The sequence below is a fragment of the Cervus canadensis genome, chromosome 2 (genome assembly GCF_019320065.1).
Source record: "Cervus canadensis isolate Bull #8, Minnesota chromosome 2, ASM1932006v1, whole genome shotgun sequence".
Taxonomy (NCBI): domain Eukaryota; kingdom Metazoa; phylum Chordata; class Mammalia; order Artiodactyla; family Cervidae; genus Cervus; species Cervus canadensis.
In genome coordinates this window covers 66,279,132-66,305,778 of record NC_057387.1, presented here as the reverse complement: position 1 = coordinate 66,305,778, position 26,647 = coordinate 66,279,132, and the positions used below count along the sequence as shown (strand labels likewise).

The 26,647-nt window shown below is 39.6% G+C and overlaps 1 protein-coding gene across 2 annotated transcripts; it reads left to right on the top strand.

The window, feature by feature from the left end:
• TYW3 (tRNA-yW synthesizing protein 3 homolog) lies at positions 1-21,665 on the top strand. Of its 2 annotated transcripts, none has more exons than XM_043460958.1 (6): positions 1-269; positions 4,687-4,767; positions 7,022-7,120; positions 7,325-7,396; positions 9,919-10,052; positions 21,216-21,665. In XM_043460958.1, exons 1-6 carry the CDS (start codon positions 96-98, stop codon positions 21,430-21,432), a joined length of 777 nt encoding a protein of 258 aa, XP_043316893.1. In that variant the 5' UTR covers positions 1-95; the 3' UTR covers positions 21,433-21,665. The 2 variants fall into 2 exon arrangements, with proteins under 2 accessions (XP_043316893.1, XP_043316892.1); XM_043460957.1 differs by lacking the exon at positions 21,216-21,665 and adding an exon at positions 15,049-16,761.
• Positions 21,666-26,647: the final 4,982 nt, after the last annotated feature.

Here is a 26,647-nt window from a genome sequence, read left to right as displayed (position 1 = left end):
TTTGGATCTTCCCGGCCACCATTGACTTCAACATGGCTGCCTCCAGGGAAGAACGAGGCTACCGTGAAAACTCCAGACCCTAACTCCTTCGTCGCATGGATCTTAGCGCAGAGTTCAAGAGGTGGAAGGCGCAGTGTCTGAGCAAAGTGGACCTCAGCCGGAAGGGCAGTGTGGACGAGGACGTGTTAGAGATTGTGCAGCTCCTAAATGGGCAAGAACAGTTTTTCACCACCAGTTCCTGCGCTGGCCGAATCATCCTCCTAGACGGGGTGAGGACCCTTCGTGCCCTTCCAGTCCTGCCTTGTAGTGTGCACGACGGGAACTCCTACACCCGCCCGATGCAACACCCCAACCCAGCTTGCCTATTTGTCTTTCTGATCGGTGGTCTCGGTCTCTTTAAACTGACAGCGTTACTTAAACCGAAGTGTCTAAAATTTTAATGTGTTTATTAATTACTTGGGAGAATTTTTAAAATACATATTCTGATTCTGTACGTCAAGGGTAGGGCGTAATCTGCATTTCTTCAGTTCAGTTCAGTCGCTCAGTCATGTCCGACTCTTTGCGACCCCATGAATCACCGCACGCCAGGCCTCCCTGTCCATCACCAACTCCCGGAGTGTACTCAGACTCATGTCCATCGAGTCGGTGATGCCATCCAGCCATCTCATCTTCTGCCGTCCCCTTCTCCTCCTGCCCCCAATCCCTCCCAGCGTCAGGGTCTTTTCCAATGAGTCAACTCTTTGCATGAGGTGGCCAAAGTACTGGAGTTTCAGCTTCAGCATCAGTCCTTCCAATGAACACCCAGGACTGATCTCCTTTAGGATGGACTGGTTGGATCTCCTTGCAGTCCAAGGGACTCTCAAGAGTCTTCTCCAACACCATAGTTGAAAAGCATCAATTTTTCGGGCGCTCAGCTTTCTGCATTTCTTACAAGCCCCCAAATGATGCTGAAACTACTGGCCTGGGAATGATGTTCAGTTGCAAGGGTTAGAGACTTTTATTTTTTTAACACTAAGGGAATTTTATTTTTTCAATACTAAGGAGATTTAAAGATTTTCTAGTCTGGCGGGGCGGCTCCCTTCTCGTCGACCGCTCTACCAAACCATTGTTAACCATTTGATTGCTGCTCGCTATGGTTAAGGCTGCTGCCTCCTAGTGGCCCACTCCATTATTACAACTCTGGTAATTTTTACGTTGCTTCAAAAAAGGAAGCCACGAGGGAAGCCCTTGTGTCTCAGATGGTAGAGAATCCGCCTGCAATGCGGGAGGCCTGGATTCGATCCCTGGGTTGGGAAGATCCCCTAGAGAAGGGAAAGGCTACCCACTCCAGTAATTCTGGCCTGGAGAATTCCATGGACTGTATAGTCCACGGGGTCGCAAAGACTTGGACACAACTTTGAAACTTTAGCACCCTGCCTGGCATATTAAGTGCACTATAAGTTAGCTGTGTGTTCACTTTAACATTAAGATTGAATTCAGAGCTTGCAAGACACCATGCTTGTAAACTCATTCTTTAGATCTCTCACTGACAGGTCATGTGAATGTCTCCCAGGTTAGCAGGGTGTATTCATTCTTATTTTGCTTCCATTGCTTGCTTTCTCTCTCTTCCCTCATTTCTCCTGCCTTGTCTTACCTGAATTTATGCAGTGGTTTCCTAACAGGTCACTGAACTACCAGTCTCCCTGCCCCAAACCCTGTTACACGCTGGTGACAGATTCCCCTTTATAAAGCACAGTTCTGTGTGTGACACTCATCTGTGCTGACAGACTTTTTGCTTTGTTGTGCTTAGTCACTCAGTTGTGTCCAGCTCTTTGCAACCTCATGAACTGTAGCCCGGCCAGGCTTCTCTGTCCATGGAATTCTCCAGGCACGAATACTGGAGTAGGTTGCCATGCCCTCCTCCAGGGGATCTTCCCAACCCAGGGATGGAACCCAGGTCTCCTGCACTGCAGGTGGATTCTTTATCATCTGAGCCACCAGGGAAGCCCTAGTGAAATACTCTAATACACTTTTCAGCTGTTTTTTTCCCCTCTGACTCCATCTTATTCTGGTCACTGAAACGGAACTATTCTCTTTTTCCTCTTACTTTTATCTGCCTTTGTTCATCTTTATTTTTCCTGAAATGTTTACCCCCACCTTTGCATATCTGAGACATACTTCTCCAAACTCCCCTTTCCTCCTGAGCACAAACACATACATTCACTTGGAAGCAATGACTACTTCTTCTGAACTACCTTTAGGACTTTTTCCTGAACATCTTTTCATTTTATGTATTACCTTATACCTTGTATTTATTTTCACTTGGCCTTATTTCTGGAAGAATTTGGATCAAATTTCAAGTAGGCAATACAAGAAGGAAAATAAAAAATGAGACAAGCTGGATAAAAGGAGTATAGATAAGATGAAGCAGAAATGGCATTAGTTCTCACAATATACCACAAGACTGTTAATTTGCTAGAGGTGGGTCACACATTTGGTTGTAAGATTTAGGGCAGCCAGCATTAGATCAGAAACATCAGTCCCTGACTGAGGTCATTCGATGAAAACAGATCAGTTTTTTGGACAAGCACAACTCTTCTCCATTCCAAAGCCAGATGGCAAAGTCTCCTGTGTACCTAATGTATAAAAGTCACCTTGTGGAAGTATGGTGATTGATTTATTTTCATGAAACATAGCATGATTATATTTTAATACACAACCGAAATATAAAACATCATAGTAAATTGACAATAAAATACGGTATTTCATTTTCATTGCCTGACAAATGGTTAACCTCCTTAGTCATAAATGAGCTCTTAGAAACCAGTAACAAAGACATTGATAAACCAAGACAAATGAAAAAAAAAAGAAGAAAATGAAATAACACAAGTGACTAGTAAGGATGAAGTGTAAGAAGATGACTGAAAATAAAAAATAACAACAACAAAAAAAGATGACTGAACTGAACAGTAGCAAACGAAAAGCAATTTCTTTATAATAGCATATTTGAATCTGACCTGGGTCTTCTGCATTGCAGACGGATTCTTTACCATCTGAGCTACCAGGGAAGCCCAATATTAACATTTGTACAGTTTTAGGAAACATACCCACATAAACACTGGGGGCCAAGACTGATGACATCCCCTCTGTATAATAGGGGAAATTATAGTTTAGACTCAAAACTATAAACTTTGGATAACTTTAGTCCTAGCAGTTCCAGTTTGTTGGAATTATTTCAGTAAATTAGTTGGATAAATTTACTGTTTATACATAAACTATGTTTACTGCATAGAAAGTGCATATGGTTTCCTGTTTCTGAATTGTCCTTGAGGATAGGATCTGTTTATATTTGTTGTTCAGTCGCTCAGTCAAGTCCAACTCTGTGACCCCATGGACTGCGGTAAGCCAGGCTTCCCTGTCCTTCACCATCTCCCAGAGCTTGCTCAAACTCACATCCATTGAGTCAGTAATGCTCCCTTACCATCTCATCCTCTGCTGCCCTCTTCTTTTGCCTTCAATGTTTCCCAGCATCAGGGTCTTTTCCAGTGAGTCAGTTCTTCACATCAGGTGGCCAAAGTATTGGAGCTTCAGTTTCAGCATCAGTCCTTCCAATGAATATTTAGGACTGACCGCCTTTAGGATTGACTGGTTTGATATCCTTGCTGTCCCAGGGATTCTGAAGAGTCTTCTCCAAAACCACAGCTAGAAAGTATGGTTCTTTGGCACTCAGCCTTCTTTATGGTCCAACTCTCACATCCGTACATGTCTACTGGAAAAAGCATAGCTTTGACTATGCAGACCTTTGTTGGCAAAGTAATGTCTCTGCTTTTTAATATGCTGTCTAGGTTTGTCATAGCTTTTCTTCTGTTTGTATACAAAGTACCTAATAGAACTTGACAAATAAACATTTTTACAGTTAATAAGCAAAGAATACTGGTAAAATATCTGCCTTCTTGAAATTCTGAACTTTCAGTCCTAGCTCTGCCCTTTGGTGCTACATATAAAGTCTAATCCAGAGGTCACAAATTTACGCCTATAGTGACTAGGGACATAGAAAGCTTTGAACAGATCAGGCATCAGTAAAAAGTGGTAGGTCCTGTGTGGGACTGGAACAGTGCTTTCTTACAAAAGGAATTTTTAAAAATGTTTTTAATGTTCTGCTAATCATATAAAACAGCTAGAGTACAACTTAGGGGCTACTAGTGTACAACCCCTTGTAAGAATACCTTTTCTCCTAACAAAAACATGACCATATTTCAGAAAATATTAAGTATGTTTATCTTAATAAGCAAATTTCTTTCTATCTCAAATAATTTCATTTCATTTTTGTTTTATGTTTAATTTTACCCAAAAGCCTATTGAATTGTTCTTAGTCATACTTAAAACCACCACTTGGGATTCTTAATTCTTAGGAGAAAGCCCAAAATGGGCTTCCCTGATGGCTCGGATGGAAAAGACTCCTCCTGCAGTGTGGGACACCTGGGTTGGATCTCTGGGTAGGGAAGATCTCCTGAAGGAGGGCATGGCAGCCTGCTCTAGTATTCTTGCCTGGAAAATCCCCACGGACAGAGCAGCCTGGGGTCGCCTAAGAGTTGGACATGACTGAGTGACTAAGAACAGCACAAGCACAAAATATGCTACACATTGTATTTTTTATTTTATAAATATTATGTGACTAACTTAAATTATGTTATTTTTTCAATTTAGAGTATAAATGGTTCTGAGGTTCAGAAACAAAACTGTTCCTGGCTACTGGTTACACACAAAGCCTGTGTGAAAGATGATGTGGTAAGTTTTTATATATAAATTTAGAAATAAACTTTAATTCACAGTCACTTTAAATATATATGAAAAGAATAGAAAATTCCATTTATGTGCACAGTTTTAATGATTGAAGATTATAAGGCCTAAAGAGCATTCATTACAATGGCTATTTTTTTAGTTGTGGGAGACTACTGTCTATGCTGGATTATTTAGTTCCCTAAATTAAAATGTTTAGGTGAGTTCATATAAATTCATATTAGTCAGGCATTTTACATTACCCGCTCAGGTGCTTAAATATTGTCTTCAGAGTACTCACTCAGTCTCCTCTGGGTACTGATTCTGTCTGTATGTTTGCCCTTCTCTTCTGCTGCAGATAATCTTTGTGGCAGGAAAGATAGCTGCCAGCAATCCCAGCAGAAAAAGATTCACTTTTAAGATCCATGCATTATTTCCAAAGGACTCTGAGTCATCCTGCCTGGTGAGGTATTCTCCACTAAGAAGAGTTATCTTTGCCAGTAGAATAGAATGCTCTCCTTGATCAGACCCAGGCACTTGTTGTCTCTGATATTATATAGTGGGAGCAACGAGCGGCAGGGTCACAACTGACAGTCACACCAGAATCAAATGATGTGAAGGAGGGAGAATGGTGCAGGTCAGTTAGGCAGACAGAAGTAACAGCTGCCTTGTACAGATTCTGTTGTTGTTCAGTCACTGGGTCATGTGCGACTCTTTGTGATCCCATGGACTGCAACACACCAGGCTTCCCTGTCCTTCACCATCTCCCAGAGCTAGCTCAAACTCATGTACATTGAGTCAGTGATGCCATCCAACCATCTGTCGTCCCCTTCTCCTGCCTTCAGTCTTTCCAGCATCAGGGTCTTTTCCAGTGAATCAGTTCCTCCCATCAGGTGGCCAAAGTATTGGAGTTTCAGCTTCAGCATCAGTCCTTCCATTGAATATTCAGGACTGATTTCCTTTAGGATGGACTGGTTTGAGCTCCTTGCAGTCCAAGAGACTCTCAAGAGTCTTCTCCAACACCACAATTCAAAAGCATCGATTGTTTGGAGCTCAGTTTTCTTTATCGTCCAGCTCTCATATCCATACATGACCACTGGAAAAACCATAGCTTTGACTAGACAGACCTTTGTAGGCAAAGTAATGTCTCTGCTTTTTAATATGCTGTCTAGTTTGGGCATAACTTTTCTTCCAAGGAGCAAGCGTCTTTTAACTTCATGGCTGCATTCACCATTCACAGTGATTTTAGAGCCCAAGAAAATAAAGCCTTTCACTGTTTCTATTATTCCCCATCTGTATGCCCTGAAGTGATGGGACCGGATGCCATGATCTTTGTTTTTTGAATGTTGCTTTTAAGCCAGCTTTTTCACTCTTCTCTTTCACCTTCATCAAGAGGTTCTTTAGTTCCTCTTAGCTTTCTGCCACAAGGGTGGTGTATCATCTGTATATCTGAGGTTGTTAATATTTCTCCCAGCAATCTTGATTCCATCTTATGATTCATCCAGCCCAGCATTTCACATGATGTACTCTGCATATAACTTAAATAAACATGGTGACAGTATACAGCCTTGACATACTCCTTTCCCAATTTTGAACTAGTCTGTTGTTCCATGTTCAATTCTGACTATTGCTTCTTGACCTGCATACAGATTTCTCAGGAGGCGGGTTAGGTGGTCTGGTATTCCCATCTCTAAGCATTTTCCAGTTTGTTGTGATCCACACAATCAAAGGGTTTAGCATAGTTAATGAGGCAGAAATAGATGTTTCTCTGGAACTCTCTTGCATTTTCTGTGATTCAACAGACGTTGGCAATTTGATCTCTGGTTCCTCTGCCTTTTCTAAATCCAGCTTGAACATCTGGAAGTTCTCGGTTCACATACAGATTCTAGCTGAAGCATAATAATACTTGTGTCTCAATCTTCAATCTAACAACAAAGCATTTAGACAGATCTAGTACAGTCTTTACATTCCATATTCCTTTATTAAAAATATAAAGTAATAGTTTACTTGTTTGAAGTATGGCTTGAAAGAATGCCACAGATGGTTTATGAGAGGATTAGAAATCAAGTCTCTTAAAAGAATAAGCAGATTAATGAGTTTTGGAGAAAGAGATCCAAGAAAGCAGAGTGAAAAGTTACTGTGGAAGAATGATGCAGAATGAGTCTGACAGTCCTTGGAAATATTGAAGGTACATAGGATAAAGGGTCACCAAGGAGTAGGACCCTGTATTTGCGTCTAATCCTGGTATTTCCCGAATGTTTAGGTGGTGGCCCTGAGGAGAGCGAATGGCGACGCCATTTTGAAATTTGAGCCGCTTGTTCTTCATGTGCAATGTCGACAGTTGCAGGATGCACGGATTCTGGTAAAATTTTGTGATTATACTTGAATTTATAGGGATATGAGTAGATTTAGTTTTGAACTTTAAATCTTCTACCACAATTAATACAATGCTAGTTTAATCAACTAACATAGATTTGAGGTTATATATGTTTCAGCAGTTTGTAGAGCTAAAGTGTTTATCTGGTTAGCCAGATGATCAGAATTTAACAAATTTATTTTCTTACAGCATTCAGTGGCAATAGATTCTGGCTTCAGGAACTCTGGCATAACTGTGGGAAAGAGAGGAAAGATTATGCTGGTAAGGTACCTTTTGGCAAAAAGCAATTCTTTGATCATGAAGGAATCCAGATTATCAAATAACCTTCTACTCAAATCTTCCTGCCATTCCCTGCTCAGAAACCTTCAGTGATTGACTTTTCTGTACAGGGCAAAGTCCAGAGTTCTTAGCTTTACATTTGAGGCCTTATAATATTCCTCCCCACTTTACTTTTCTGCTTCCCTAGTGCCTCAGATGTTAAAGAATCCACCTGAAATGCAGGAGACCCGGTTTTGATCCCTGGGTTGGGAAGATTCCCTGGAGAAGGAAATGGGAGCCTACTCCTGTATTCTTGGCTAGAGAATCCCATGGACAGAGGAGCCTGATGGGCAACAGTCCGTGGGATCGCAAAAGAGTTGGTCATGACAGCGATTAACACATACACCACTTACTTTTAACCTGATTCTCTCTGGCCCCCGCATTCTGAATAGTCAAGGCCCAATTTAATCAGCACCATGATGTATTGGGAAGAATCACAGATGGGCTCTGAAGTCCTCTACAGGGATCCATCAGGGACTGAACTTTTTCAGCTGTATCAGGGATCTATCAAATTGCTGCCCTTGGGCCACATCCAGCCTGCGGGAGGCCAGTTCCCTATTTGATTAATTGCTGTCTAAGGTTGCTTTCGTGCTACAATGGCAGACATCACATGGCCAGCAAAGTTGAAAATATTTACTATCTATCCTTTTGCAGAAAAAGTCTGCCATCCCCTGGACTAGAAGATCTTTAAAGTTCCTTCCAAGTCCCACAGCCTCTCTGAGTCCTTTCCTGGCCAAGCCAGCCCCTAGTGATCTTTGCCCTCTCCTGTAGTAGCTACTGTTTGTGTTTACTGTTTGGCATGGTGCACATTGTTTGCTTTTGTAGTATTTCAGATTGTCTTCCATTCTAGCTCCCTAGACTTCCCACTTTTCTATTTTTAACAAATAGCTTACTTTCCAAAAAGAGGTGGCTTACAAAAGAAGACATCTGTACAGCATGACTAAATGGAAAATCAAAGCTCATGGTACTGATTTGAGTCCCCATCTCACTCCCCACTATGTACGTCTGGTAGCCCGAGCGAAAACAGAATCACTCTTCCACCTTTCTCTCCATTGTCTTCTAGATTAAATTAGTGACAAATCTGTCACATCTAAGTCCTCACTCCGGACTTCACCTCTCCCAGCCCTCTTCCACTGCCCCCACCTAAGCCCTCTTCATCTCTCATCTCTGTCTTCACAGCAGTCTCCTGCCTAGTCTTCATCCTCCCCATCTTTTCCTTCAGTCCCTCTAGCCAGTAGTGTCAGAAGTCAAGGTCACCTGGTGTTTTCTCTGATTTTCAAAGTGAAGTCGCTCAGTCATGTCCGACTCTTTGTGACCCCTGTGGACTGATCTTCCCGACCCAGGGATTGAACCCAGGTCTCCCGCATTGCTGGCAGACGCTTTACCGTCTGAGCCACCAGGGAAGCCCTTATATAAATAAACTATTTTGCATCTACCTTATTTATGCTCATGTTCCACTAGCATACTTCCACTGCAGCCAGATAAAATACTGTTGGTCATTGCCCAAACATATTATGCTTTTCATGTCCTGTTACAATAGAAAAGTTCTTTCTCTGGCTGAATGCTCCCCTTCTCCCATTTTTACATTTGGTGAAATTACACGTGTGCTTTAAAATCCCATAAAACCACCACCTGTCTCAGTTAGTCGCTCCTCTTCTATTGAATACGTTTCCTTAGTATTTTGTGTATGTGTGTGCGCACATGCATGCACGCATGTGCACATTTATGTGTTTCTTCTTAGTACCATGTTGGATTGTGAGTCTTAGTTCACTTGGTTTTTTGTTCAGACGTGTTAGCTCTCTTTTATATGGGAACCATGTGTACTCATCCTGTATCTTCATACTTTCCGCGGGGCCTGGAAAATTGCAGTAAAAAACTCAGTAAAGGCTCGTTGAATGAATTTTTCTGCCTCATAAGAGTTTCTGTTGTTTCTTAACCTATATCCAGTGTTTGGATTTACTGGGAACATGTTGACTGTTTCCTCAGTGGGGTTCCTAAGATTGGCAACCCTAAAGCATCAAGAAAGCAGCCACTTTGTGCGATGGAGCAGGCCTGGTTTATCTTGTAACCACCCGGCACAAGCAGTGCTAAGAGGCCCTTCAGCATCCGAGCCGTTTTGATTTTCCCTTAAAACTTCTGTTGAGGTTTCATTTATTTTGTTTCATTAAATAGTGTATTAAAACTTTCTTAGATTTACTGAGATTGATACCATTAAGTTTATTGGACTCTTTGATAATACCTGCTTCTCATGTATAAAATGATTTTCTTTACAAATGACTTCATATGATGGGAAAATCTATTTACTCTCCTTTGATTCAACTGTATTTGACCAAATTGTATCAAAGTGCAAACGTAAGTGCTGTAATGGAGCTAAACTATATATAAACAGCCCAGAGTGGACTATTCTTTAGTTATCTTCAGCGTCTCTAGTACACAAGTCACCCAATCTAAATTGTTCCTTGTAGGCTGTCCGGAGCACACATGGCCTAGAAGTTCCATTAAGCCATCAAGGAAAACTGATGGTGACAGAGGAGTATATCGCCTTCCTATTAAAGATAGCAAATCAAAAAATGGAAGAAAACAAGAAGAGAATTGAAAGGTATGTTAGTCTTACATACTTACGTCTTCTTTGAAAATATTAATACACATCATCTCCAGCTTATACTCCCAGCTGCTTTTATATTTGTAGCCTTATCAAGAATAATAAAGATAATGAAAATAATTGATGAGAGTAGGCCAGTACAGGAGACAAGAGATGCGGGTTCAATCCCTGGGGTGGGAAGATCCCTCGAGAAGGAAATGGCAACCCACTCCAGTATTCTTGCTTGGGAAACCCCACGGACAGAGGAACCCCGTGGGGTACTGGCCACAGGGGTGCGCAGAGTCGGACACAACTGAAGAGACTTAGCACGCATAAAGGCCAGACTGCAGTGGGTACTAAATGGAGCATAAAGCAGAGGAAGCTCCAGGCAGGACAGTAGGACGTGTGGCTGCCAGCACCAGGCATTAAGGAGAAACAGTCACTCAGCTGAGAGCAAGGCAGCCACAGGGACACGACTGATCCAGCTGAAGGCAGCCAGGGACACGGTACACTCTGCCTCCGGGATGGGACCTGCTGAAGATTACTTAGACTGTCCTTTTTGAGGATAACAGCCTGGTTAATTTTAATCTGATAAATATTTTATACCTCTGGCTAGATCAGAACCCAGCTCTTGTCATGAATTAGATTTGCATTGGCATAATTGTCGCAGTCAGAAGGATTATGGCTGTCAGTGCACATCTTTGTATTTCTCTTGTTTCTGTTGATTAATTTTACATTACTCTTTCTCAACTTTTTCCTCAGAATAGAATTTTTGATATAAAGAAGTGACTATTATGCTGCTTTTTATATATGAAGATAAATGCCACTGACCTACCATCAGTAAGATGGTATTTCTGAGTTATTGAAGAATTCATCTTGTTGTCATTTATTATTTCCTTTTTGCTTTCTCCCCATCCCTTTGGTCACCTCACAACCAATCACTGCCGAAATCACTCTTGACTCATTCTTCTTTCCCCATCCTTCCTGCCACATTCTTCATTCAGGACCACTGATCTAAGAGTAGAATGTTTCCAGGCTGTCTCTGTTCTAAACTATTCTCCATATCACCATCAGAATCCTATCTGTCAGATGAAAAGGAATCCTCCTGCTTGACTCATCTGCTTAGCATTCTTTAAAACTCAGCTTCTTTAATACCTTAAAATTCTTTAATACCTAGAATTTTTTATGGAACAGCTAAAGCCAGTAGCCACTCTGGCAGCAGATTAGCATGATGGAAAGAGGTAGAATTGGGTTCAGAGGCAGAACCGAGTTCAAATCCTGCTCCCACCACAACTTACTCAACTCTCTTGGCTTCAGTTTTCTTGTATCTGTCTTGAAGAACAATTTTAGCATATATTAGGCAGCATATATGGAATGACAGGCCCCATCTGTGTCCTGGCATGGTTCTGAGGATAGCCTTTCTCCTCCTTCACTGACTCACACAGAGAGTAAACCTATAATCACATCAGTCTCACCATCCAGGCTTTTTCAGCCAGGGCTCCTTATTTGAACCATAAAATTAACAAAATTATGCAAGTGACTATTTCTCAGTTCTCCCAGCAGTGCCATATAAATTATACCAGCCAAGATACATGGGAGATAAGTTAATTCATGACATACAGTGGCTGCCTGTGGGCATTAGGGCTTAATTTTTTAGTGGAAACCTGGTTGAAAAAGCCTAAGAGTTTTCCTGATCACAAGGTACTTTGAGCAGATGTTCTAAATAAAGTGATTTCAAGAAAGTAACTGAAGGTACCCAGCCATTTCACCAGGCTACAGAGTTTGAACTGTACGTAGGTATTTATTGGTGGTTGTTCAATCACTAAGTCACGTCCACCTCTTTGCAACCCCATGGACTGCAGCATGCCAGGCTGCAGTATTTATTGGTACCATCCCAAAAGTTGGCTACATTTGTTAGACGGCATTCTAACTGTGAGACTATTGGTGAAAAAGTAGGAGGTAGGAAATCAGTTTCTCTGTTTTCTTACTTGAATTTCAACAAGATTATAAATATAGCCCAAGATCAACTAACTATACACCTGGTGAAGTTAATTGAGCCACGTTCACCAACTATAAAATCAAATTATGCTTTAAATCCATTGACTCAAAAATATGTTTTGAGATTACAGTGTGCATGCTGCTATCAAGATAGTCATGCTCATCATATAAAATCAGTGAAAAATTAAAGAAGGGTAAAAAGTGTCTTAAGATACTGATTAGAAGATTACATGTGAATTCAGAAAGAGGGAACAAATTAGGGAGTTCCTTGGGGAACAGCTGTATAGTCAACCAAATGCAGAAAAAGAGCTAGTCTTCTGATGTGGAAAAGAGAAAAATTAAACACTGGAGGTGATGAGTTCTGCAATCAGATGTTGAGTGTAAAATTGGTTTGTCATGGGACCAAAGTTTCACAATTCAAACAGCTGTAATAAGAGAAGCTTTAAAAGTCAAAATCCTAATGAGTAGCATTCCAGCAATAAGAAATATTCTTGAAATGTGAAAATCAAAAGTTAAGATAATTTTAATAGCAAGAGGTCTGTTTCGTAAAAAAGAATTCCCAAGCCCACTTCTTCATGGGAAGAGTAAGATAATTTCATCTATAATGATTTCCAGGTGAAACATGGGAAGTTTGGAGGTTTATTTACCAGTTACAAGAGGAGAGCTATCTTTGTAGCTGTTAATAAGAGATCAAGACTGACTTAGACTGGATGAAATTAGCCATGTTTCTCTTCTTACCAACTGTGTAATAAGAAAATAAATGTTAAATAAAATGTAGAATAAAAAGTCCAAGTATATTGGCATATAATGTTGATAAAAATTAAGCAAATTAGAGTAAAAAAATTAATTATTTCTAATGGTTGGTTTTTTGTTTTTTACTTTTTTATGGTAAAATATACATAACATAAAATTCACAATTTTAACCATTATACAGTTCATTGGCATGCTTTCCTCAACATCCTTGCCAACACTTGTCTTTTGTTTTGTTTTGATAAGTGCCATCCTTGCAGGTGTGAGGTGATAATCTCATTATGATTTTGATTTGCATTTCCTTGATGATTAATGACATTGAGCATTTTCCTTACACCTGTTGGTAAGCATTTGTGTGACATCACTTTGCTACTTTCCTTCCAGTGCTTTTTCTTAGCTTCGTTCTGGGTTTCTCTTGTTATTCTACCTGTTGGTTAAATACTATTGTTCTCCAGGATTCCTCCCATGGCCCATTGCTTTAGCTTCCCCACACACTGGTTGCTAAGTCGCTTCAGTCATGTCCAACTCTGTGAGATCCTATGGACTGCAGCATGCCAGGCCCCTCTGTCCATGGGGATTCTCCAGGCAAGAATACGAGAGTGGGTTGCCATGCCCTTCTCCAGGGGAATCTTCCCAACTCAGGGATTGAACCCACATCTCTTATGTTTCCTGTATTAGCAGGAGGGTTCTTTACCATTACCGCCACCTGGGGTAGATCTTCCAAATATCTCCCAAGTTCTGGGCCCATATATCTAATAACCTATTGAACATACCTAACCAAATATCCCATCAGCCTTTTCTCAATCTTATCTTAGTCTCAACCTCTTTTAACAATTTCCTTGGTTCAGAGTCTTACCATTTACAAGCATTATTACTGTTTATGCATCAGTGCAAACAGCAATGTGAACCATATTGAATTACACTTATTTAATTGCATGTATGTCTTTTTTCCCCACTATAAGATTGTCACCTTTTAAACAGGACTTACTCCCTCCACACACAGATACCAACCAAACACATATCCATGCATACCCACACTTTAAATATCTCTTATCCTAAAGCTTTATAGAGTAGAAACCCAATACTTTATTGAATTAATCATAAATAATAAAGGAACTTAAAAGTTAATACATTATAATGAGTTCCCCAAAGGCAAGTACAGTTTCTTATCATTTTCTGAGTGTCTGATAGGAGAACAGTGGTTAATAAATGCTTGCTGAATTTATTTGACAGACTTGTTCTAACAGTAGTGCTACTTAAAAAAAAAGTGGTGCTACTTTTATGGCTTCACAGACTTAAGGTCATTATTCTGGAAGACGTGTAAGATGGCTTACCGATGGGGTGACCAGAATAGACTTGCTACACAGTCTGGGTGAGAAGTAACAGGACTCCAGGTCACAAGGTGAATGGGAATGATACTGCCTAACACGGCAGCAGATGGAAATGAGGGCAGAGGAGAAGGAGGAGCCAAGCCTTATTTTTTAAAATGGAAACAAAGCTGGTAAATAAATAACTCACACAATTCTCTATATACTTACGGTCAGAGAAGTAAGTAATATAAAGGGAAAACATATTTTCTGGTAGTTTCTCCTTGGATGTCAACTCCCCTCAATTTGTCCTCTCATAATTCCTCTCTGTGCCAGAAGAGAGAGGAATTCACCTCGCCAGCTCCCATTCATCCTTGCAATTCAGCCCAGGCTTTGGGTTTTTTTTTCCCAAGGAGTATTTCTTGATCTTTCTTGGAGCTAAGTGTCCTGTGTTCTCCTATTTTATCTTAGCTTTTTCATGGCACATTGAATTTATCTTTACACCTCTGCAGCTCCCATCAAACCCTGAGCTCCCTGAGGGTACAGACCGTCTCTTACTTGTTTTTAGCACCTGGCATAGGTTCTGTCACATATATGTTTTTTAATAAAAATGCTAGAGTTTAAAATCAGTTAAAAATCCAAATACATAATATATGAGAATAGTCTTCTTTTGTTTTCTATGAATAATAGAAGCCTAAAAGGGTGTGAGGGCTTCCCCAGTGGCTCAGGGTTAAAGAATCCACCTGAAACACAGGAGAAGCGAATTCAGTCCCTGGGCTGGGAAGATCCCCTGGCAACCCACTCCAGTCCTCTTGCCTGGAGAATCCCGTGGCCTTGCAGGCTACAGTCCATAGCATTACACAGTCAGACACAACTGAAGCGACTTTACACACATGCATGCATGCAAAAGGATATGAAGTTGTGCTTAAGATTTTATTAATTTTATGTTCCTATTTCAGAAGTGAGAAATATCGGCTTTTTATCGCCCATGGTCCCCTAACTGATCTGAAGAACAGAAATTCATTTTCCCAGAGCTGGTCTGAAAAGTTCTGTCATGAAGATAACTATATACAAGTTGCCCTGTGTCATGATAATCTTGACTACAGAGGTAGAAAAGTGGAAGACAATTTGCTTTTCTTTGGAGGGGGTGCAGAAAAACAGTTGCCTGAGCATATATTTCTTTTTATACTCCCAGCTCTTTTTGTTGCCTTTGAAAGTTGAGAAAATTATACTTTGAGAATCGGGCTTTGGAATGCTGTGTAAAGGGTCAGAGCATGAGAAGAGAACATGTAGTTGAGAAATAAATTTCTGACTTATTGAGTAAGATAGTTTCCCAAAGGACATTTTAAAAGTTCCCTTAACAAAGAAAAAGAAAAAAAAGTAGTTGAAGTTGTATTCTTGGCTCTCAGCATGGAAAAGGTCTTTGTTCCTTTTTTACCACTTGTTTCTTTGGTCTCCCAAGGATTATAGCTTTGAATTCTTAGGTTGTTTAATGGAAGATTAGAAGTAAGGCACCTATTCCTCTTTAGTTACCTTTTTAGTGTGGTCAACAAGGTATTTTACACAGCTGTTAATTCGCTATGCTCATAAAAGAGGAATTTAATCTTATCTTTAATTTTCTAGGAATACAGTAGAATCCAGAGAAAAGACCTGGTTACCTAAGTTTAAAGAGCAGGGTTGGGTAGAGACTGATAGAAGATAATGTTGAACCTCGTGAATAGCCTCTTATGATCAGATAAGGGTGATTCATACCCTTTTGTAACGTGCTTAGATTTGTTTTAGATAAAGTGAGTCATTCTACTAAGACATTTTTAAAAATCATACTATGTAGGCAGTGTGGAAAATGAGAAGAAAACCAATAATTGAAGTCACCCAGGATGATGGCAAGACCTGGAGACAAAGATCAGGCCAAGTGTAGAAGTTTTCATGAATGTAAAGGACTGAACAGAATATTGGTAGATAGTCCAAGGAGCAGATAAAGGAGTTTAGCCTGGAAAGGTGTTGGTGAGGCAGGTGAATTCTTACCTTATCGTTCACCTCTCTGGTGGGCAGGATACTGAAAGAATAAGCATTCTCCACTTGACAGGAATGCAGGGCAGTGGTGTGTTTGTGGGGAACCAGGTTTCAGTTAAGTAAGGATACAAGGAATACATTAAATGAAAATGTTGTGACCATGTTATGGGATCTAAAATAAATACCAGTTTAAATTTTTCAAAACCTTTTGCTCTAATTCTTAAAGTACTGTTTTCTCTTTCACTGTACCTCCCTCTTTGAGATTGATTTATTCATTCTAGAAATACCATTTAGCCCTAGTTATCTGCCAAGAATGGTGATGAATATCAAGGTATATAGTGGTGACTACATAAGTTCTTAAAATATGGATAGGAAATGTGGTAATCATGTTAGGTATATCTTAGCATTGTGTGAAGTATTTGGGAAGACGCAATTAGCTTGGTTTTCTTAGGGCAGTTTCAGAGCTTTTGCAAGTGGAACTTAGCCTCTTAATTGAATTAAAATAAAGAATGTAATTGGTGCAAATAGCAGTCTATCTTGTAGATATAAAAAACTTCCTGTCAAAATCTCCCATTATAATAGGATATAAGAGCATGATGGAGAACGGAATGGCAAACCACTTCAGTATTCTTGCCTTGAGAACCCCATGAACAGTATGAAAAGGCAAGAAGATGTGACACTGAAAGATGAACTCCCCAGGTAGGTGCCCAGTATAGAAGAGTGGAGAAATAACTCCAGAAAGAATGAAGAGATGGAGCAAAAGCGAAAACAATGCCCAGTTATGGATGGGACTGGTGATGGAATTAAGTCCAATGCTGTAAAGAACAATATTGCATAGGAATCTGGAATGTTAGGTCCATGAATCGAGGTAAATTGAAAGTGGTCGAACAGGAGATGGCAAGGGTGAACATCAACATTTTAGGAATCAGTGAACTAAATGGACTGGAATGGGCAAATTTAATTCAGATGACCATTATATCTACTACTGTTGGCAAAAATCCCTTAGAAGAAATGGAGTAGCCATCATAGTCAACAAGAGTCCAAAATGCAGTACTTGGGTGCAGTCTCAAAAAGGACAGAATGATCTCTGTTCAGTTCCAAGGCAAACCGTTCAATATCACAGTAATCCAAGTCTATGCCCCAACCACTAATGCCAAAGAAGCTAAAGTTGAATGGTTCTGTGATGACCTACAAGACCTTCTAGAACTAACACCAAAAAAAGATGTCCTTTTCATTATAGGGGACTGGAATGCAAAAGTAGGAAGTCAAGAGATAAGCTGGAATAACACGCAAGTTTGGCCTTGGAGTACAAAATGAAGGAGGGCAAAGGCTAACAGAGTATTTCCAAGAGAACACTGGTCATAGCAAACACCCTCTTTCAACAACATAATAGACAACTCTACACATAGACATCACCAGATGGTCAACACCGAAATCAGATTGATTATATGTTTTGCAGCCAAAGTTGAAGAAGCTCTATATAGTCAGCAAAAACAAGGCCAAGAGCTAACTGTGGCTCAGATTATGAACTCCTAATTACAAAATTCAGACTTAAATTGAAGAAAGTAGGGAAAACCACTAGACCATTCAGGTATGACCTAAATCAAATCACTTATGATTATACAGTGGAAGTGAGAAATAGATTTAAGGGACTAGATCTGATAGACAGAGTGCCTGATGAACTATGGATGGAGGTTCGTGACATTGTACAGGAGGCAGTGATCAAGACCATCTCAAAGAAAAAGAAATGCAAAAGGCAAAATGGTTGTCTGAGGAGGCCTTACAAGTAGCTGAGAAAAGAGGCAAAAGGCAAAGGAGAAAAGGAAAGATATACCCATCTGAATACAGAGTTCCAAAGAATAGCCAGGAGAGATAAGAAAGCCTTCCTCAGTGATCAGTGCAAAGAAATAGAGGAAAACAATAGAATGGGAAAGACTAGAGATCTCTCCAAGAAAATCAATGATACCAAGGGAATATTTCATGCAAAGATAGGCACAATAAAGGACAGAAATGGTATGGACCTAACAGAAGCAGAAAATCCTAAAAAGAGGTGGCAAGAATACACAGAAGAACTGTACAAAAAAGATCTTCATGACCCAGGTAACCGCATTGGTATGATCACTCAGCTAGAGCCAGACATCCTGGAATGTGAAGTCAAGAGGGCCTTTGGAAGCATCACTACGAACAAAGCTAGTGGAGGTGATGGAATTCCAGCGGAGCTGTTTCAAGTCCTAAAAGATGATAATGTTAAAGTGCTGCACTCAGTATTCCAGTAAATTTGGAAAACTCAGCAGTGGCCACAGGACTGGAAAAGGTCAGTTTTCATCCCAATCTCAAAGAAAGGCAGTGCCAAAGAATGTTTAAACTACCGCACAATTGCACTCATCTCGCACGCTAGCAAACTACTGCTCAAAATTCTCTAAGCGATGCTTCAATAGGACATGAACTGAGAACTTCCAGATGTTCAAGCTGGATTTAGAAAAGGCAGAGGAGCCAGAGATCAAATTGCCAACATCTGTTGGATCATCAAAAAAGCAAGAGAGTTCCAGAAAATCATCTACTTCTGCCTTGTTGACTACCTCAAAGCCTTTGGCTGTGTGGATCACAACAAACTGTGGAAAATCCTTCAAGAGATGGGAATACCAGGCCACCTGACCTGCCTCCTGAGAAATCTGTATGCAGGTCAAGAAGCAATAGTTAGAACTGGACATGGAACAACGGACTGGTTCCAAATTGGGAAAGGAGTCAAGGCTGTATAGTGTCACCATGTTTATTTAGCTTATATGCAGACTACATCATGTGAAATGCCGGGCTTGATGAAGCGCAAGCTGGAATCAAGCTTGCCCGGAGAAATATCAATAACTTCAGATATGCTAATGACACCACTGTTTTGGCAGAAAGCAAAGAGTAACTAAAGAGCCTCTTGATGAAAGAGAAAGAGGAAAGTGAAAACCCAGCTTAAAACTCAACATTCAGGAAACTAAGATCATGGCATTTGGTTCTATCACTTTATGGCAAATAGATGGGGAAACAATGTAAACAGTGGCTGACTTTATTTTCTTGGGCTCCAAAATCACTGCAGATGGTGACTGCAATCCTGAAATTAAAAGATGCTTGCTCCTTGGAAGAAAAACTATGACCAACCTAGACAGCATGTTAAAAAGTAGATACATTACCTTGCTGACAAAGGTCCTTATAGTCAAAGCCATGGTTTTTCCAGTAGTCATGTATGGATGTGAGAGTTGGACCATAAAGAAAGCTGAGCACCGAAAGATTGATGTCTTTGAACTGTGTTGAAAAGACTTGACAGTCCGTTGGACTGCAAGGAGATCATACCAGTCAATCCTAAAGGAAATCAGTTCTGAATATTCATTGGAACGACTGATGCTGAGGCTGAAATTCCAATACATTGGATACCAAATGCAAAGGACTGACTCATTGGAAAAGACCCTGATGCTGGGAAAGAATGAAGGCAGAAGGAGAAGGGGATGACAGAGTATGAGATTGTTGGAAGGCATCACTGACTTGCTGGACATGAGTTTGAGCAAGCCCTGGGAGTTGGTGATGGACAGGGAAGCCTGGTGTGCTGCAGTCTATGGGGTCCCCAAGAGTCGGACACGACTGAACAGAACTATTAAAAGCATAATAAGATCTCAACAATGGCAGAAGCGTTCTCAACTTTTAGATCATTCTATCTGGGACCTAGGATAACACCTGGGATGTTTACCTTTTTTGTTCAGTTGTTATTTATTCATTTATTGGACATATTTTTAACCAGGTGTGGCTGCACTGTACTCCACACTAAGAATATAACAGATGACAAAACAGATGGAGTCCTTGGTCTCATGGAGTTTATATTCTGTAAGAATAGTCACATTTGAGAACCTAATCAATGCCAGGGTCTGTGCTAGGTAGTTACATATATAACCCTCCGATAACCCTGCTAGGTACAGGATAACAGCTAGGAGGAAATCGAGACTCAGTGAGGTTGAAATTAGCAACCTCAGCTTTCCCAGTGGAGCACTGATGTGAAGTACGTGGGGCAAACCAAGCCACCTTGCTGCTTTCCGGCATCTGCTGAAAACTAACCCTAACCCTCCACTGGAAAAATGAGTAAAGGGAAAGAATAATTTACAGTAAAAAATTCAAGTAACAATAAACAAAAAATGTTCACTTTCAAAGAAATAAAAACTTAAATAATGAGAGACTCTTACCACCTATCAAAGTAAAGCATGTTTTTGATGTAATATTCATTATATGAGTCAAGTGGTCTCAAGTTCTGCTATTAGGAGCATATTTTTTTGAATACCCATTCTGAAAAACAGTATTTATCAAGAGCCTTAAATATTTATACCTTTTAACCATTTAATTACTTTCTAGGTATCTATCCTAAATAGCTAAAGACTCAGATTATATTATTTCCAAAATGTTTATAACATTGTTTGTATTGGGAAAACTTAAAAATAAAGGCCAATCTAAGTGACAGTGTTATACTACCATTAAAAAGTATTATTTTGTAATTCATTTAGAGATGTGGAAAATGTTTTCAATAAACTTTACATTTGGAGAAACAAAGTAAAACTTTGTATGTAATATCACAATTGTATAAAAGACAGATATATGTATACATGGACAGATGTATTAATTCAGAATACACTCATAAACTGGAAAAAATAAAAATATTGAGAGTGATTATTTTTAGGTAATTATGTGGAGATCATCTCTATTTGTAACTTCATATATTTTCCAAATTCTCTAAAATGGACCTCTGTTACAGTTATGATTTTTTTTTTTAAAGAAAAATATTTCTGTTCTTTTTCTTACCTTTGTTTGACTACTACATCTGGAATAGAAATTAAGGTAGGATAGAGGTTGTCAAGAGGTGATTCCAATCCAGTTTTCAAGACTGTTCTTAGAGGACTGAAAATGCATTTCTTTTCATAAATAAGCAATCATAAAAACAAGAAGCACATTATTTCTGTGATTTACTTCATATCTTAAGGTTAATATGAGATACCAGATTTACATAATTTTATGTTTGAGGTATATTTCAGTCATTTTGTTTGAGAACACACAGATACATACATGACAGGAGTATTTTATTTCTTTACAGGTTTTACAACTGCCTACAACATGCTTTGGAAAAAGAAACTGTTGCTGCAACCTCACATCCTAAAGAGAAAGTTAACTCACCATATATTCGTAAAAAAAAAAGGAACCCAGAAAAAGCACATGGCAAACGTGTTACTGAAGAAAATGATAAAGAACTTGAAAATAACGACCATGATGATCCAGGAATCAGTGTTACTGTCTTCCCTGAAGATTACTGAGATTTGGTTCGGAAATGTCTTGGTAGAATGATGTTTCTAATAGATATTATAAAGCTGCTCTTAATAAGAGTTTGTTGAGTGTATCAGACTTTCAGAAAAGCAAGATTTAACTTTTCTCTCTGTTTTAGAGAAACTTAACTTTTAAAAACAACTCTGTATAATATTTACTCTTATATACTATCTTTTTTAATCACATAGTCATTGCAAGAATAAAATTATGATTTTTTAATCCCTCTAAGTTTCAGTGTCTACTTCAAAACATAACTATAATACCCTTTCACAGAAACCTTAACATTAGGAATATTTGAGTAAAAATCATAACAACATTTTTCTTAGTTTTCACTTGGAAATCAAGAGCTTTCAAGGGGATCACTTTGCTGCTTATTTTCCTGGAGTCCAAGGACAGGATCTTTCCTCTCTTTAGACTCTGTGAATAAAACAACTGATATCTTTTTTGTTCAGGACAAAATACTTACACCTTCTTTCCCCATTATTTCTCATAAACCAGAGCTTGCCACTGACACAGCCTCTGTGGAACAGGTGGGTATAGTTTTTCACTATACTTGGTCAGAAATGATAACTTAAGACACAGGAATCTCAATAAACAAATGTGCTATGAAAAACTGCAAAGAATCGGAAGACTTGGTTTGAGTTCTGACTGCGACAGAGAAGTTGGAGGTCCTTAAGCAAATCAATTTCCTAGGGCTTCCATTTCCTCTTCCGCATAATAGTAATTCTAATCCCTTCCATATTTACACCAAAGGAGTGCTGACATCTAAGTTAAATAAAAATGTGAAAGCACTTAATAGACCATTTTGCATATATATTACTATTTATTTTGCTACTTATTTTCACTATAAAAAGATGTTTCACAATGTATTTTCAGAATATCAAATCATAAAAAAAATATTTAAAAAGAAATTACTAGTTAGTCATAGAGCTAATAAATTGAAAGACAAAATACCAGAATATCAAATAAAAGGTATATGAGGTAGTCAACACTGAGTTGTGGTTTTGGCATTTCCTAATATTTTAATAATTTATCTAAGTCTTTATATAAATTATTTTTAGATTTGCATCACTTTCCCTTTGTTTTCCTTCTGACAAATACCATTTTATACTCTCATTTTATGGAGAAGGCAATGACACCCCACTCCAGTACTCTTGCCTGGAAAATCCCATGGACGGAGGAGCCTGGTAGGCTGCAGTCCATGGGGTCACGAAGAGTTAGACATGACTGAGCAACTTCACTTTCACTTTTCACTTTCATGCATTGGAGAAGGAAATGGCAACCCACTCCAGTGTTCTTGCCTGGAGAATCCCAGGGACAGGGGAGCCTGGTGGGCTGCCGTCTATGGGGTCGCACAGAGTCAGACACGACTGAAGTGACTTAGCAGTAGCAGCAGTACTCTCATTTTAAAAGTTGATCAACTTGATAACTATCTGCTATCATCTAAAATTTGTCAGGGATGGGATCCAGGAAGCTCCAAAGTTACTGTGAGATTTTTCTTTATTCCTCTTTTCTATTTTTTAAAAGAAATATTATTCTTTCTTAAATTTTACTGAAGTATAGTAGATTTACAATGTTGTGTTAATTTCTGCTGTATTCATCCTAAATGTAACGGTTTGCCTCTGTTAATCCTAAACTCCCAGTCCTTCCCTCCCCCGCCCCTCTCCCCCTTGGCAACCACAAATCTGTTCTCCATTCTATGAGTCTATTTCTGTTTAATAGATAGTTCATTTGTGTCATCTCGATTCCACATATAAGTGATATCACATGGTATTTGTCTTTTTTCCCTCACTTAGAATGAAAATCTCTAGGTCCATCCCTGTTGCTGCAAATGGTATTTCATTCATCATCGCTGAGTAATACTCCATCGTCTGTATGTACCAAACCAAATCTTTATGCATCTGTCTGTCAATGGACATTTAGGTCATTTCCATGTCTTGGCTGTTGTAAATAGTGCTGTTATGAACATAGGAGTGACTGTATCTTCAAATTATAGTTTTGTCTGGATATATGCCCAGGTTTACTCCTTTTTATTTTTTCTGTGACAGCTCTGAACTCTCTCTTTGGCCTTTAAAGTAAGAGCTAATATTTCCTTTAGTCATTTTGAGCCCTCCATCTCCTTGCCATCCTGCAGCACTTGGCCTGTTAACACTCTTACCCCTGAATTTGCCCTTTCATCAGCATCCTGAATGCTTTCTTCTCAGTCATTTCCCTATTTATAATCTTTCTCAGTTCTTTTTCTCTCCAACCCTTTAACATTTTCCAACATTTCTTGCACTTTAGAATCATGTTTGGAACCTTGAAAAAACACAAAGAGAAAGTCCAGGGATAAGGACATTTCTTTTTTTTCCAAGTTGTTTTCCAGCTGGAAACCAAAGGGTAGTGGCATTGTGTGTGTGTGCGTGCTAAGTCGCTTCTGTCGTGTCTGCCTCTGTGACACCATGGACTGTAGCCTGCCAGATCCCTCTGTCCGTGGGATTCAACACACAAGAATACTGGGGTAAGTTGCCATGCCCTCCTCCAGGGGATCTTCCCGACCCAGGGATCAAACTCACATCTCTTTATGTGTCCTGCATTGGGAGGTAGGTTCTTTACCATTAGCACCACCTGGGAAGCCCCAGTGACACTGTAAGCATTCCCAAGTTTCTGTCTTTGGCCTTCATCTTGTATTCCTGTCTGCAGCCCAGCTAAGCTCATCCATCCCAGTAGCCTTACCTTCTGAGACTGACTCCTGCATCTCCTGGCCTGGTCTGTCTCCTACACTCTGAATAACTGCTGGGCCTCTCCAGTACAGCTACTACTTTTCAGAAGTTTTCTCTCGTTTGACTATTTCCTGGTTCTTTGGCAAGAGAAAGCAGACCTTTGTGGTGTTCCTTTGTTCGTTTGTGCCCACCTGCATTTCCAGGTTGCTGGCTTTTCTCGTGTCCAGTCTGGGATATGTGAGGTAAAGAGAAAAGCCAGGGAACTCATGGCTGTGTTGTTCTTTAGGTTCCCAAATCCCTAGCTGGCCTACCTTTCCCTTGTCACTTCTCAGAGTCTTCTTGTGTTTGTATGTTTTATATGTTACATATGTTTTATATGTAGTGTCCAGAGGTTTTATTTTTTGGCCATGCTGTGTGGCTTATGGGATCTTACCTCCCAGACCAGGGATTGAACCTGGGGCCCCTTTTTCAGTGAAATTGCTGAGTCCTAATCACTGGACATTCAGGGAATTCCCTATGCAGAGTTTTTAGCTGCATTTAGTGGAAGGAATAGGAAACAGTGTATCTACTTCATCTTTGAGAATCAGAAGTCTAATGTATTTTTATAATTAATGATGATATCACACCGTGGGGTATTCCTGAGGATAGCTTTTGGAACCCATCCAGATAGCCACAGCTCCCTCGACTTAGTACTGGCCCTTGTCTCCCAGTTTGTATGCTTTGCTGCTCTTGCTTTAGGCTGCTGCAGCCTCTTCCTTCTAAAGTAGAGGGGAAAAATGCCTGGAAGTCTATTTCCTGTCCTTTACCCTCCACCCCCACCACAAACATACCCCCTGTCTCACAGCCAATAATGACAAGTGCAGAGCTTCCAAAGACAATTCTGTTGCCCAGAAATGGGATAAACTTGGATGTGTAATTGCCATCTAAGCTCCCCATCAGACTGAGGTTTGGACTTCACCTGAACCCTATCATATTTTTCCCAGTCCCTTCCCCGTTTCTCCTGGGAGCTCCTGCTTAATAAATCACTTGCACTAGAATGGTGTCTTCTTCTGCAAGAACCTGACCTAAGACAGACATTGGGAGTATTTTGGCTGTATATTAGAAAGTGATGGCATACATTTATTATAAAGAGCTGATGTTTTAATGTGTTAGAAATTATATCATTGGTAGTGATTTAAACTTACACAATGCAAATAAATTTTTTTATATTAGATACAGAGTTTTAAAAATTCTTTGGGGGTAAACATCTAGCCAACAATATTTGAGGATCACTGCTATAATACATACTCTTAAAAGAACTTAAAGTAAGTCAGACCAAGGCAAATACAATATCATGATATTGCTTATGTGTGGAATCTTTAAAAAGGCTACAAAAGAATTTATCTACAAAACAGAAGTAGAGTTACAGATGAAAAAAATAAACTTATGGTTACTGATGGGTAAGGAGAAGAGGAATAAATTGAAGACTGGGATTGACACATATATACTACTATATATAGAATAGATAACTAATAAGGACCTACTGTGTAGCACAGGGAACTCTACTCAATGGTCTGTAATGGCCTATATGGGAAAAAAATCTAAAAAGGTGGATATGTATAGATATATGTATATCTGTATATTATATATGTGTACAAGAGAGAGAAGTCGCTCAGTTGTGTCCGACTCTTTGTGGCCCCATAGACTGTAGCCTACCTGGCTCCTCAGTCCATGGGATTTTCCAGGCATGAATACTGGAGTGGGCTGCCATTTCCTTCTCCAATATATATGTATGGATATATGTATAAATTCACTTTGCTGTACGCCTGAGACAAACACAAGATTGTAAATCAGTTATATGCCAATAAAAATTTAAATGAAAAACTTAAATCCTATATTAAAAAAAAAGAACTTAGAGACAGGAATAATGGATCCTAGGCAAGGAAATACTACAAGTCCAATTCAAGGGGATACCATTTTGTTTAGGTTTTAAAGGCCAAGAAACAAGTTCACGTGACAGAAAAAATCCAAGAAAAATTCCTGTTTTCAAAAGGAATGTGTGTATAATTGAGACACCAAAGAACATGATATATTCAGTGATGGTAAATATTCCATTAAAGCTGAGATACAACATGTGGTATGAAATGAGTCAGGCTGGTTGAAAAGCAACTGTGAAGGACCTTGTGGCCTAGCATGGAGGTAGACCAGTGTTTTCAATATATTAATTAGTTAAGTCACTGTCCTTATCCTTAGGTCTAAAGCAGCTGCCAGGAGGAATGGCCACATGCACAGCTGTGTAAGTTGAACTCTGTATAAACTCCAGGAGGAAGAGGCATTCCCTGTATCTGACAATGTGAATGGCACTCCTTGAAGCTGTGCAGTACACATTCTTATATCCTAACACATAAAGCAGTCTTGCCAGGAGGGAATTTGGGGAGAAAAAATGTACGGCCTCAGAATATCTGGAACATTTCTTCTAGTTTAATGAGTAGAATATGGAAATACTTGTCAGGCAGGTAGATGG